The sequence below is a fragment of the Juglans regia genome, chromosome 15 (genome assembly GCF_001411555.2).
Source record: "Juglans regia cultivar Chandler chromosome 15, Walnut 2.0, whole genome shotgun sequence".
NCBI lineage: Eukaryota > Viridiplantae > Streptophyta > Magnoliopsida > Fagales > Juglandaceae > Juglans > Juglans regia.
Genome location: NC_049915.1, coordinates 8024769 through 8038803, shown reverse-complemented (window position 1 = coordinate 8038803; position 14035 = coordinate 8024769). Strand labels below are relative to the sequence as shown.

At 39.6% G+C, this 14035-nt stretch overlaps 2 protein-coding genes across 2 annotated transcripts; both read left to right on the top strand.

Moving 5' to 3' along the window:
• Positions 1 to 2441: 2441 nt before the first annotated feature.
• On the top strand, positions 2442 to 2891 carry LOC108991633. The gene has a single exon (XM_018965965.1). It carries the CDS (start codon positions 2442 to 2444, stop codon positions 2889 to 2891), a length of 450 nt encoding a protein of 149 aa, XP_018821510.1.
• Positions 2892 to 11305: 8414 nt separating this feature from the next.
• On the top strand, positions 11306 to 13700 carry LOC108991632 (probable disease resistance protein At4g27220). Its single transcript, XM_035685776.1, has 2 exons — positions 11306 to 13603; positions 13695 to 13700. The coding sequence occupies exons 1-2, from the start codon at positions 11306 to 11308 to the stop codon at positions 13698 to 13700; spliced, it is 2304 nt and encodes a 767-aa protein (XP_035541669.1).
• Positions 13701 to 14035: the final 335 nt, after the last annotated feature.

Below are 14035 nucleotides of genomic sequence, written 5' to 3'. Positions count from 1 at the left end.
TGCTTTAATGGCTAAATCATCCGACTAAGATCATTCTTCGTATGAATTTTAGTTGAGTTATAAAATAGATTGTTGAAACTACGATTAGATGCGTTGTGTGGGAATCTCGAAGCCTTAGTGTTTTAGGATATTGATATTTTTCTCCATAGTTTTAGTTTTTTTTATTTTTATTTTCATCAACTCAATCAACTCTTGATAATCTTTTCTATTAAGTTTTCTTGTTCTATTTGATTTTCTTGCTTTGAATTGCAATTCTACACATTTCCCTATGGATCTGATCTCAGACTTACCGAGTTATTACTACGCGACAACCCTACACTTGGGAGGATTATTAAAGTCACAGCATATCGTTTGGTCTCATCTCATCTTGGAAGGGCTTTAATACCACCATAGGGGCCTGCGAGGTGACTCCCTCGGCCTGGACCTCCACGGCCCAACAAGACACTTGAGGCTTAAACACCCCCTGACCCAGCAAAGTTCAAGTTGAATCAACAAAGAGAATACTAGCCTATTATCCCAGTATTGTTAAGATGTTCATCCATTCAAAACAAATGGATAACTCAGAAGAACGAAAATTCAAGTTTCAAATAACAGATGAGGCAGTTAACTCGAAGGGTCCCAAGAAGCCAAACTCTCTATTTAAAGAGGTCAGGTACACTAATGAAGGTCTAGAATATCATTGACTTTGAGATTACACATACCGTGACTGACTTGGGCATCATAGGGTCCCATTTACCTAGCAAGTCCTCTTACTTTTTGGTTGCATGAGGTCGAGAGTATGCAGTGGTGAAACACGTCCTCAACAGTTGGAACCGTCTTCGGGATTTGCTAATATCTTGCAATCAGCGTGCTTTTCACATGCCTACCATCACTCGATCTCAGGCAACTAGAGACCAGGAGGAGACGTCGTGAAACAGGGATGGAAGACTCGTAGAAATGGAAGAAATAATTAGGAGACTCACTACCAAGGTTGAATCATTATGAAGAGAGAATAAGGTTCTCAAGACAAAGAACGGACAATTAGGAGAAAACGTGACACCTAGTTAGGCTGACAGGGTAGAGATGGAGGCTCATAGTGCGGGTGCAGGTAAAGCCCCCCAAGAGAATGGGGAAACAAAGAAGATGCACCATGACTTGCTAGCCAGATGGATAAATACGAGGAAATAGCTAAGAAGATAGGGACCTCGTCTTTCGTCGATCAACTGCTAACCAACATAAACTTACCATACACTTAGGAGATTATGGCGGTGCCGCTTCCGCCAAAATTCAAGGTCCCGTCGATAGACATGTACGACGGGACCAAGGATCCGGTGGAACATTTAGAGACTTTTAAGACCCACATGACTCTCCACGGATTCCCAGGGGAGATTGCGTGTAGAGTGTTTCCTTTGATGTTAAAAAGGGTAGCTCGGGGATGGTTTGGAGGACTGCAATCGGGCTTTGTTGAGAACTTTGATGAACTAGGCAGGTAGTTCATCACTCAATTCATGGCCAATCGACGGAGGAGACGGCCGACAGCATACCTATTGACGGTAAAGCAGAGGGAAGATGAGAGTTTGAAGGCGTATCTAGTGCGGTTTAATAAAGAAAGAATGACAGCTGACGATCAAGATGAAAAGATCATGTTGGCAGTACTACTTCGGAGAATTTGGCCAAGGAGTCCCTTCATGACCAAGTTAGCAAGGAAAACCCCATCCATTTTGTGGGAATTTATGGATTGGGCGGAAAATCTTTTGAACGTCGAAGATACATTGATCGCCTTCACCACTAGGCCTGGGAGAAAGGAGGAAAGTACGTCGAAGGAAGGCGCTAGGAAGGTCCAACAAAGTAGTAGACCAAGGAAGAATCAATACAAGAAAAAGAGGGAGACGCTCACGGGATGCTATAGCAACAACCATGTACATTATTCTAGTGTGCAAGACCAGGATAGCGCAAAGGAAACTAGGTCCGAGGAAGACTGCAGGTGATGAACACAAAGGTACTATACGTACCACAGAACGAATGGCCACAGGACCGAAAATTGTCATACGCTAAAACAAAAAATTGAAGAAATGAAGGGTAGCGAAGAACTAGAACGTATTGTTGTCAAAAACACCCTCTCCGCCATGGCGTTCGAATGACAGTAGGCAAGAGCGTAAGCTCAAACTAAGCGAGGGCCCAAGGAAGTGAGAATCACCCAAGAGGAGATCACAAGAGCCGAGAAAACATTGACCTAGGCCATATACAGATCGGCAGAACCCACATTTAGGAGAGATTCGTACCATAGCCGGGTGTAGGCCTCACCCCTAATTTCCTTTGGCGAAGAAGACTCCTGAGGGGTGGTATACCCCAACGATGACGCATTAGTGGTCACAATACTGGTAGCAAATTACACGACAAGGAGAATATTGATAGATAATGAAAGTTCGGCGAACATCCTATTCTGGGATGCTTTTACAAAGATGGGGTTAAATGCGAGTCAGCTTCGACTAGTGCCAACCACATTGAAGGGATTTACGGGAGATGTAGTCCAACCTATGGGGTTCATCACATTGCCTGTGTCAGTGGGAACTGATCCTCACCTCACCACCACTATGACTGAGTTCTTGGTAGTCAAAAGGCAATCATCATATAATGCCATTATAGGCCGGCCAACTTTGAACGCCTTGAAAGCGATCACGTCCACTTATCATTTGAAAATAAAGTTTACTACGAAGGTGGGAGTTGGTGCGGTACGTGGGGAACAGGTGCTTGCCCGAGAGTGTTATGTGCAAGAACTAAAACGAGGGGAGAGAGATGTAAAAATGGTAGAGCCGCAAGAAAATGGAGATGCGACTTACCCATCGTCTCCTCATGAGGTTTTCATGATGGAGGTAGATACGAGGGATGAAGAAACATTGAGGCAAGAATAAGTCTACGAACCGTTGGAACTCGTGCCTTTCGATCTAGCCCAACCAAGTAACCATGTAAGGATCAGGACTACGATGGCAAACGAGGAGAGGACCCGCTTAATACAGCTCCTAAGGGAGCACAAAGACACCTTTGCATGGAATCATCAAGATATGCCAAGAATCAGCAAGGAGGTAATAGACCACCAGTTGAATGTTAATCCAGACACAAGGCCTGATAAACCGAAGAAGAGGAATTTTAGCACCGAGAAGTAGAAAGCGATGGCAGAGGAAGTAGATTGATTGTTGGTAGCAGGCTTTATTAGGGAGATTCAGTACCCAAAATGGTTGTCAAACGTGGTCTTAGTAAAGAAGTCCAACGACATGTGGCGAATGTGCGTGGAGTTCACGGACCTCAACAAAGCCTACCTGAAATATAGCTTCCCTCTCCCCAGGATAGATCTCATAGTCGATGCCACGACAGGTCACAAGGTGTTGAGCATCATGGATGCCTATTCCGAGTACAACCAAATCAAAATGAGCCTTGCTGACCAAGATAAAATGGTCTTCATAACCGATTGGGGCCTGTACTATTACACAGTTATGCCCTTCGGATTGAAGAGTGCAGGAGAAACCTACCAAAGGCTGGTTAAAAAAATGTTCACCAATCAGATAGGTCGGAACATGGAAGTATATGAGGAAGACCTTTTGGTAAAGAGCATGGAGTTTGAGCGGCATTTGGAATATTTGAAGGAAGCTTTCGGTGTGCTACATCAATACAAAATGAGGCTTAACCCAACTAAGTGTGCGTTCGGGGTTCAGTCGGGCAAGCTCTTGGGATTTATGGTGTCTGAGAGAGGCATCGAAGTGAATCCTGACAAGCTGAGGGCGATCATTGAGATGAAACCGCCCACGACCCTAATTGAGGTCCAGAAAATGGTTGGGAGAATAGCAGCCCTTAGCAGGTTCGTGTGTCTCATTCAACAGACAAATGCATCCCTTTTTTCCAGGTGTTAAAGAAGGCCCAAGAATGGGATACGCAATATGAGGAAGCATTTGCACAGCTGAAAGAATACCTAACCCATCCGCCACTGCTTATTCAAACCAAGTAGGGAGAACCCTTGTCACTGTATCTGGCCACCACCCCAGATGTATCTAGCCACCACCCCAGATGCGGTTTCCACTGCTTTAGTCAGAGTAGAGGGCAAGGAGCAAAGGTAGGTGTACTATGTCAGTAATGCCTAAAGAGGGGTCGAGAAGAGATATCCAAAGATAGAGCTGATTGCCTTCGCTTTGGTGACATTGGCATGATGATTGCATCCTTATTTTCAAGTCCATCCCATATGGGTCATCACATCCACACCCTTGCAGAAGGTACTCCAAAGGCCAGGCACCTCGGGGTGGCTGGTGAAATGGTCAGTCGAGTTGAGCGAGTATGACATCATATATGTTCCCATAACCATTGTTAAACGACAAATCCTGGCAGATTTTACGGCGAAATTAACAAACTTTCCCGAGGAGATGCCAAAGATGCCCGAGATGGAACCATGGCTTGTATATGTCAATGGCTCATCTCGTCGGGGAGGAGGACGCACCGGCGTGCATATAATAGTGGATGACGGTGCAGAATCATTTCACGCTATCAATTTGAATTTCAAGGTAACAAACATGTAACAGAGTACGAGGCAGTACTCATGGGATTAACCATAGCTGAAATCACAGGGGGAAGGTCGATAACAATGAAAGTAGACTATGAAGTAGTAGTCGGCCAGATCACGGGAGAATACTCAGTGAAGGGACCAAAACTGATAAGGTACCTCCATCATGTCCAAGAGAAATCCCGTTAGCTCCAGTATTTTTGGATTGAACGAATTCCAAGGGGGGACAATTGGAAGGCGTTGCCGTGGGAAGTGATCCTCAGGATAGTAGATGTGGCAACAATAGGGGAAGAAGTTTTTGGTATCGATGGAAGTTTGCAAGAGTGAGTAGATGACATCATCAAGTACTTGAAGGAGGGGGAGCCACTTGCTTCTCGGGATGAGGTGAGGAAAGTAAGAAACAGAGCAGCTCGGTTCACCTTGATAGACTGGACGTTGTATAAGCAGGGTTTCTTGAGCCCATTGCTAAGATGCATATCGAAGGAGGAAGCCGAATATGTGATGAGGGAAGTGCATGAAGGCGTTTGTGGGAATCATTCAGGAGGAAGGTCATTGGTGGTGAAAGTCATGAGGGCAGACTACTATTGGCCTAAGAGGAATGGAACAAAGTAATTAGAAAGGAACAAAGTAATTCAACCGAAGGAACCTAAAGACACCTAACGTAAAAGTCCCACTGCACAATATGTAATGAGATTTTGCAGGGTAACTGGAAGGGTTTTAATACCAACATAGGGGCTCGTGGGGGGACTCCCTGGGCCTAGACCTCCACGGCCCAACAAGAAACTTGAGGATTAAACACCCCCTGACCCAGCAGGGTTCAGGTTGAATCAACAAAGAGAATACCCTTCTATTATCCCAGTATTGTTAAGATGTTCATCCATTCAAAACAGATGGATAACTCAGAAGAACAAGGACTCAAGTTTCAAATAATAGATGAGGCAGTTAACCCGAAGGATCCCAAGAAGGCAAACTCTCTATTTAAATAGGTCAGATATGCTAATGAAGGTCTAGAATATCTTTGGCTTTGAAATAACACATACCGTGACTGACTTAGGCATTAGATGGTCCCCTTTACTCCCCAAGTCTTCTTACTCTTTGGTTGCAGGAGGTCGAGAGTGTGCAGCGGTGAAACACGTCCTTCAGACATCTCATCTCATATAATCATTACAACTTTTTCAAACGTCCACACAAATATAATAAACAATTCAGCTTTTCAAATTCCAAAACAAAAATTATATTCTAATAATATTTTATTCAAATTTTAATTCTCATCTTATCTCATCAACTTTTATTCAATGTTGATCATTTCCTTATTTTTCCTTCAACATGAAGAAATAATAAATAAATACTAAAAAATATTATTTTTACAATCTAACCAAATTTATAGATAATCGAATGTGGATGTATAGGAACTAGATACTCTAGATTAACTAAAATAGCCAATATGCCATCTTTAGCAAAAATTAAGCAAAAACAATAGACAATCGAATGCCACTATTCTTAGTTCGTTAGTGACAATCCAATGTCACTAGTATTAGTTCGCTAGTGATGTACATGTAATAAAGTCTCCTTAACATAATGCAAAATACAAAGAATAACATCATAATGAGTGTAATGTGGTGCACTAATAAATTGACTAGCCACACGAACAATATAAAAAAATATATGCTTTTGTAACAGTAAGGAAAATGAGACTAACATCTAACTATCTATAAAGGGTGAGATCTGAAAGAGGTTTGCCATAAGTGGCATGAAATTTAGCATTGTATTTGAGAGAATTGCTAGTTGTCTTGTTATCAGTCAATGTAATATTAGAAAGTACATTAGACGCATATTTAGCTTCAAAAAGATTATAACTATCAACACCTGATGTGACCTCAAGGCCAAGAAAGTAGCTTTAGTTCCTCAACTATTTCATTTCAATATTCTAAAGAAATTCATCCACTGAATTTCTGGCAGGCTGTTACTGGGAAACTCCCCCTTTAATCCTCGGGGATTATCTCGCGATGACCCTTAGAGTGCTGACCATGGCGGTGATCGAGTTTCTATACCTTCATTGCCTTCAATACTTCGCCGCTTAAGGGAGGAGTTTCTTCGCCCGCGAATCTAGAAGTAGGGGTGAACATTTTTCAGTTTGGACCAGAAAAACTAATTGGGCTGAGTGGTTTAGTCTAGACTAAAACAGACTGCCCCTACTTGGTGTCGGTCCATGGTATCTCCAAAATCCAATCTTTGGAGGAGGGCGGGTTTGTGGTTTCGGCCAGTGCCACCTTTTTGACACAACCTCTCCCAACTTCTTCACCCCATCTCTTTGGAAGGGCAAGTGACCCCATGCCATCCTTTATTGATGAGGAGTCTAACTCTTTGAGGTTATATGGCCCTTCTGGATCTCATACCTCGGGTCTCACAAATCTTCGATATGCCTTTCGAGTCTCTTGCTTTTGATCAACAAATCATCTACATAAACTTCCATGCTCCTTCTGATTTGGTCTTTGAACATGTGATGGACAAACCTTTGGTACGTAGCTCCGATGTTTTTCAACTTGAAAGACACTACTTTGTAGCAATACAAACCCCTCTATCAGTGATGAATGATATCTTCTCCTGGTCACTTTGGTGCATTCGGATTTGATTTTTCGAAGTAGGTATTTATGAAGCTCAACATCCGATGGCCTATTGCGGAGTCGACTATCAAATTGATTCATGGCAGGGGAAAACTATCATTTGGACATGCCTTGTTTAAGTTCGTGAAATCCACACACATATTTTATTTGCTGTTGGATTTCTTTACTAGGACCACATTTGGAGAGCCATTCCGGTTAATGTACTTCTCGTATGAATCCAGCTCGCTTCGACATTGAGACCAGGCATGTCTTCATCGCTCCAAGCAAACACATCTTTGTCTTCTTCCAAGAGTTGCTTTAGTTGCCACTTGACCTCGGGTTCAATTTCATCCCAATCCTTATTTTTGCTCTTGGTTTGATTTGATCCAAGGCTAACAATTTGAGGGGCTTCTCTATTTCCCCCCTGTTTCAAATTGCCTTCATCCCATGTCTCGATTCCTTGTTCGATGAGTTTGGGTGGTAGGGGAATGACTTCTACCGACTCCTCCATTTTCGTTGAAAGCACATCTTTTCCTCCGTTCTTGAGTTCTTGTATGTTACATTATCTCTTCAACACTCGTTCTCCTGTCACTTCTCCGAATCTTGTCTTTATTGGGAACTTCATTTTCAGGTGATAAGTGGAGGTGACGGCTTTCGAACTATTCAAAATTGGTTGTCCGATGATCACATTACAAGAGGAATGAGATTTTTCGACCAAGAAATCTGTCTTGGTTGTTCCAACAATTATGGGCAGCATGATAGTGTCTATGGGTTGGACTGTTCCCCAAAAAACCCTTTTAACAGTGTCGACGATAGTTGTAGTTGGTCGAGATCAATCCCCATTTTCATAGACGCGTCCCAGAAGAGGAAATTAGTCGAACTTCTATTATTCATCAAGATCCTTTAGGTGGTATAGTTGGCGACAAGTTGCGTTACTACCAAGGTGTCATCATTGAGGGTATTGTGCGCCTTCAGAATCCTCCTCGCAGTATGAAATGGAAGCGGTTTGGATTCTCGCCTACTTGGGTGGCCTTTTTAATGCAAAGATTTCTTCGTATCTTGCTTTCCAGGCATAGGCCTTCCTAATAGATGAGGTAGATCCACCACCGGAATATCTTCCTGCTATAGTTTAGATCTCGCCCAGTGGAGTGTTGTTCTCGGTCGAGTTGTGGCGAGGATTGTCTCTCACATTGTTTTGCGCTATCCTTCTTCTCTTCGGGCTTTCGCTCCTCTAGGGTTCCCTAGATCGTCCCCTCCACTTATTTGTGAGGGCGAGTCTTGACATGCAACTAGTCTTTCTAATTCTCCACTTTCTTACATGGCTTCTATTCTTTTCTTAAGGTTACGACTGTTGTCTGTCCTATGCCCTCCCACTTTGTGGTAATCACAATAAGGGCGGACATTCTTTTTTTCCGTATCTTGGTTGCCCTTCCTTTGCTGGCATTCGTTACTTAGCACTTGCACATTGAAACTCGAGTGCGTTGCTCTTGAACCTTAACCTCCGAAGTAGGGATGTGCTTCTCTTTTTTTCTAGAACCGATTGTTCTTTGCTCTACAATGATACATAATATTTTTTCCTTTTCTTTTCTATTTTATTTTATTATAGTTTGGATGATATTGAATTTTTCAATCTCTATTTCTCTATTTTTTGTTTTTAATTTTATTATGATGATTTCTAATTTTGATGGATGGATATGGATATAAATTTTGATAATTTTTCCAACTTTTCTTTAGGCTATTTACAAGAACAAAATGTGCAAATAAGGTTAAATAGTCCGATCTCAGTCCGGAAAATCCGTGGATTGAAATTTTCATTCCTGTCCAAAAATTCCCCCATGGACTAACCGGGTCCGGACCGATAACATTTAATAAGAACAAATATGTAATCAAGTTTGAAATACCATGAGTTATCCTTTTTTTTTTTTGGCTATTTTTTGGTATGAAGTTTCAGTTGTGGATCTGAGAAGATAGCTTTAATTGTAAATCTTATAGTCCAATAATAGAAGAGATAAAATAAGTTTCAGTTATGTTCGGATCCAGATGATTTATTAATTGATCTATTTGTTGGGAGTTGGTGTCGACGCAGGAAAGATCCAACTCTATCTAGACCAGATCTGACTTGGCTTAATTGGTTTCCTATTTTAATTGATTGAAAGTGACTTCGGATGATTGAGACAAGTTTAATATTTTCTATGGATACTGGATAGATAAGAATGGTATCTTAGACAAGAACAAAGATGCCCTCTGCGGACATGCAAGGACATGCAAAACTGGAAATGTTTTTAGTTTTTTTGTATAGTTGACCTGAATTATGAATTATGAATGGGTCCTTTGCTTGACTGACCGACAAAAAGCAGTGCATAGCCTTATTATATTATGTTATCATAGTTAGACACTTTTGACTTTTTTTTTTGCAGATGATAGATTGGCTGAGGTTGTCTGTCTGAGAAACGGGGAAAGCTGGAAACTCAGAAGAGCTGAAGGAAGTCGTTGATCTTGCAAAATTAAGAGGTTCTTACTAATTTCTTGTTCATGATGTTAATTTATGAATATAATGAATCGTATATAGACGTACAAGAGAATTTGATACAAAAAACGTGTTGGTAGTTGAGATCGATGTCCCCTGTCATAGCCTTCTTTTCTTACAACATGGTTACATCGATCTACTAGCTTCTTTTTTCTCTGATATTCCAATTTTCTACTTACTTTTTTTTTTCTGTTTTGCTTATTTGATTGATAAATGGGCAGGTGGCAAAAACTGCTTTTGAAAAAATGGAAATTATTTCGTTAATTGTGGGAAAAATAGTAGACTATTCAGTTGGTCCAATCGGCAAACAGTTTGGCTATCTTGTTTTCTACAAGAGCCATACTGCAATTCTCAAAGAGAAATTTCCGAGGCTACTCAAAGAGTAGGGGTGTAACCGGTCCGGTCCGGTCCGGTTTTGGACAAAATTTAGGACCGAACCGGTATGTATCGGTTTTGTATTTTTCAAAACCGATTACGCCCCGATTACCCTCATAAACCGGTACCTCCGGTTTTACCGGTTTCCGGTCCGGTCCGGTCCGGTCCGGTTTTTCAGTTTTTTTTAAATGTAAAAAATATATAATAAAGTATTAATTCTTATTATAAAATGTTATTAATAATTTAATATATATATTATGCTTAAAGTATATGATCAATTAAATTTTCATCTTTAAGATTAAACTTTTATTTTATAAATTATAACAACATTATCTTATATATAATTATATTAATAACATATAATCAAATAAATTACAAATATTCATATTTAAGATAAACATTTTATGTTATTATTTATAAATTATAATATGAAATTTTTTCATATATGATATATAATTATATATATTATATATAAAAATTTAACATATAATTATATATTATATATATAAATATTTTGTATAATATATAAAATTAATTTTTATATTTTTTTTCTAACCGGTCCGGTTCGGTCCGGTCCGGTCCCGGAAACTACGAAACCGGAACCGGCCGGTTTTCATAAAATAAGAACCGGTTCCGGACCGGACCGGTTCAAAACCGGACCAAGAATATTATAATGGAAGATAATCATAGTTTAGAAAAGAATATTATATGTTGATTCATATTCAATCATAGTCTCATTTAATCAATTTTTTATTTGAATTTTAAATTTTAAAATCTTTATAGTTTTCATGACTTAAGATTCCCATTAATTAAAACGTTACAAGAATGAATATCTATATTTACCATTTAACTGTATCAATAATTGTATCATCAAATAATATGGAAAAGTATTGTGATGGACGCCGACACTAAAACACAAAAGAAAATGGGATTAATGGGTCCTTTTATCTTTCCTTTTGCAGAGGATAGATTGGCTCAGGTACTTCTCCGTCTAAGAAAGGGGGAAGAGATCTTGCAAAATTAAGAGGTTCTTACTAATTTCTTCATGATGTTAATTTATGAATATAATGAATCGTATATAGAAGAACAAGAAAGGGGAAGAGATCGATGTCCCCTGCCATAGCCTTCTTTTCTTACAACATGCTTGTTTTTCTTTGATATTCCAATTTTTGACTTACTTTCTTTTCTGTTTTGTTTCTTTGATTGGTAAATGAGCAGGATTTCGTCCAAAAAAAAAGAAAAAGTTACAAAAACAGAAAAATTATTTTTGAAAAAATGGAAATTATTTTTTCAATTGTTGGAAAAATAGGAGAATATTCGGTTGGTCCAATTGGGGAACAGTTTGGCTATATTATTTCCTACAAGAACAATATTTCAACTCTTGAAGAGAAAATTCTGAAGCTACTTGAGAAGGAGGAGGCAGTCCAACAATCTGTTGATGGAGCCCAATGGAATCAACAAGTAGTCGCAAGTGAAGTTAAGACCTGGCAGGCAAATGTGAGGAAAAGAATTGAAGAAGCCCAGAAATTCCTTGAAGAAGATGTCAAAGCTAATAGGAAGTGCTTGAATGGTTGGTGTCCTGATTTGAAGCTACGCTATTCCTTGGGTAAGAAAGCTCAAAAGAATACTCAAGCTATCATTCAGTTGCTAGAAGAAGGTGGAAAATATGATAGGGTGTACAACACTCCACCTCCATTGGAAGTGAGATCATCACCCACAGGATGGTTTAAGGATTTTGAATCACGAAAATCAACGATTCAAAATGTTTTGGATGCTCTAAAGAATGACAAGATAGACATGGTTGCATTATGCGGTATGGGAGGGATCGGCAAGACAGAAATGGCCAAAGAGATTGAGAGAAGAGTGAAATATGATAATTTATTCCATAAAGTTGCCAGTGCGGTGGTGTCTCAAAAGCCAAGCTTGACAAAGATTCAAGGCGAACTTGCAGAAATGCTTGGTCCCAAACTTGAAGCAGAGAGTTTACATGGAAGAGCAAACGAATTATATTCAAGATTGAAGAATAAGAATGTCCTAGTAATATTGGATGATGTTTGGGAACACCTTGATCTTGGGCATATTGGAGTTATCGATGCAGTTAAAGAAAAGAGCTGCAAAATCTTGTTGACATCAAGAAACGAAGAAGCTTGCAATGCGATGAGAATTCAGAAGATTTTTCCAGTTGGACTTTTATCTAAAGAAGAAGCGTGGAATCTTTTTGTAGAGATTGCTAGTGATTGTATTAATACCTCTGATCTAATATCAATTGCAAAACAGGTCGCGAAGGAATGTGCACGTTTACCCCTTGCCATTGCGGTAGTTGGAGGTGCTCTTAGAAACAAAAGCGATAAAAAGGAGTGGAAAGCCGCGCTTCAGCAACTTAAAATGTCTAACCCACATAATATTTATGGTCTGCATAAAAAGGTATATTCCAGCATTGAGTTCAGTTACAATTACTTACCAAGTGACGAAGCCAAATCATGTTTTTTGCTATGTTGTTTGTATCCGGAAGATTATGATGTTCCAATTGAAGATTTAGTCAGGTATGGAGTTGCAAAAAGGTTTCTTAAAGGCTTGGGTACTGTGCAACAAACAAGAGAACTTGTCCACACAATAGTTAAGAATCTTATAAGATCAAATCTCTTGTTGGATAGCGACATGAAGGAATACGTCAAAATGCATGATATTGTACGAGATGTTGCCATATCAATTGCATCCAGAGACAAAAATGGTTTTATGGTATTGTTGCATGAAGAACTTGAAGAATGGCCACAGAATGATAGATTTGACAGTTACACCACAATTTCTCTTTTACTTGGAGAAATGAAATGGCATCCTACTGAGTTGAAGTGTCCCACACTTCAGCTTTTGCAACTATCAGGTAGGAACCATTCAAAAACATTCCCAGACAATTTATTTGACGGGATGAAGGAGCTAAAGATGTTGTATTTGCAAGACTGTAGATCTTCCTTGACGACGTTGCCACCATCAATCCAAATCCTCCAGAACCTTCGAATGTTGAATCTGCAGAATTGTTGCTTAGGAGATGTGTCGGCAATTGGAACCCTGGGCAACCTAGAAATTCTTGGCTTTCCTTATTCCGAGATCGAGGAGTTGCCGTTGGAAATAGGAAATCTTAGTCGATTAAAGTTACTAGATATGAAGGGATGGCAATATCCAAAGCGAATTGCGGCTGGTGTATTATCCGGTTTATCTCGACTAGAAGAATTGTACGTGGACGGATTTAGGAATTGGGGACGTACGACTACGATGGAAGGAAATGGAGAAGTAACAAATAATAATGCAAGCCTTACTGAACTAATTCCTTATTCCAATCAACTGGTGGTTTTAGAAATCAGTGTGCCAAGTATCTTGTACCTGCCAAAAGAATTGTACTTCAGTAACTCCAATTTCAGATTTAGGATAGATATTGGGATAGATTTTGAGCCAGAGAATGTGACATATTTATTTGAAAATACTTTGGAACTCAAAGTGGAGGATGCAAGTGATCTTGGGGAATACCGAGAAATTCGTTCATTGTTGAAGAAAGCTGTAGATTTGAGGTTGGATATTGTAAAAAATTTGAAACATATTTGGTTTGAGAAAGGGCAAAAAGGAATTTTACCATGCAGCTTGAAGAATCTAACAATTCGTGACTCTGAAGATTTAGAATATCTACTCGAAGCCACATCGGATAGTACTCCACCTAATCCCTTCCATCTCTTGCGGTCACTATCATTAGAGCGCTTACCAAGGCTCATTGGCATATGTAATTCCACGAATTCAGTTGAGGTAGGTTCTCCTGGTTATGTGGTTAAGGTTTATTTATTAAGAAAGAGGTATGTGGTTAAGGTTTATTTATTATTCTTTTCATTTATAACTCTTTTGAAACACTTCTCTATACAATTGCATTAATTATTTTATTTTTATTTACTTTTATCCATATTTTTACTAAAGCTCCAGAATGAACTTTGGGCAATTCATTTAAAGATCTTAGACTTCCAT

Bases quoted from the DNA above. Each gene is read 5' to 3' on its own strand.
- LOC108991633 (XM_018965965.1), top strand. From the start codon at position 2,442: ATGGGGTTAAATGCGAGTCAGCTTCGACTAGTGCCAACCACATTGAAG.
- LOC108991632 (XM_035685776.1), top strand. From the start codon at position 11,306: ATGGAAATTATTTTTTCAATTGTTGGAAAAATAGGAGAATATTCGGTT.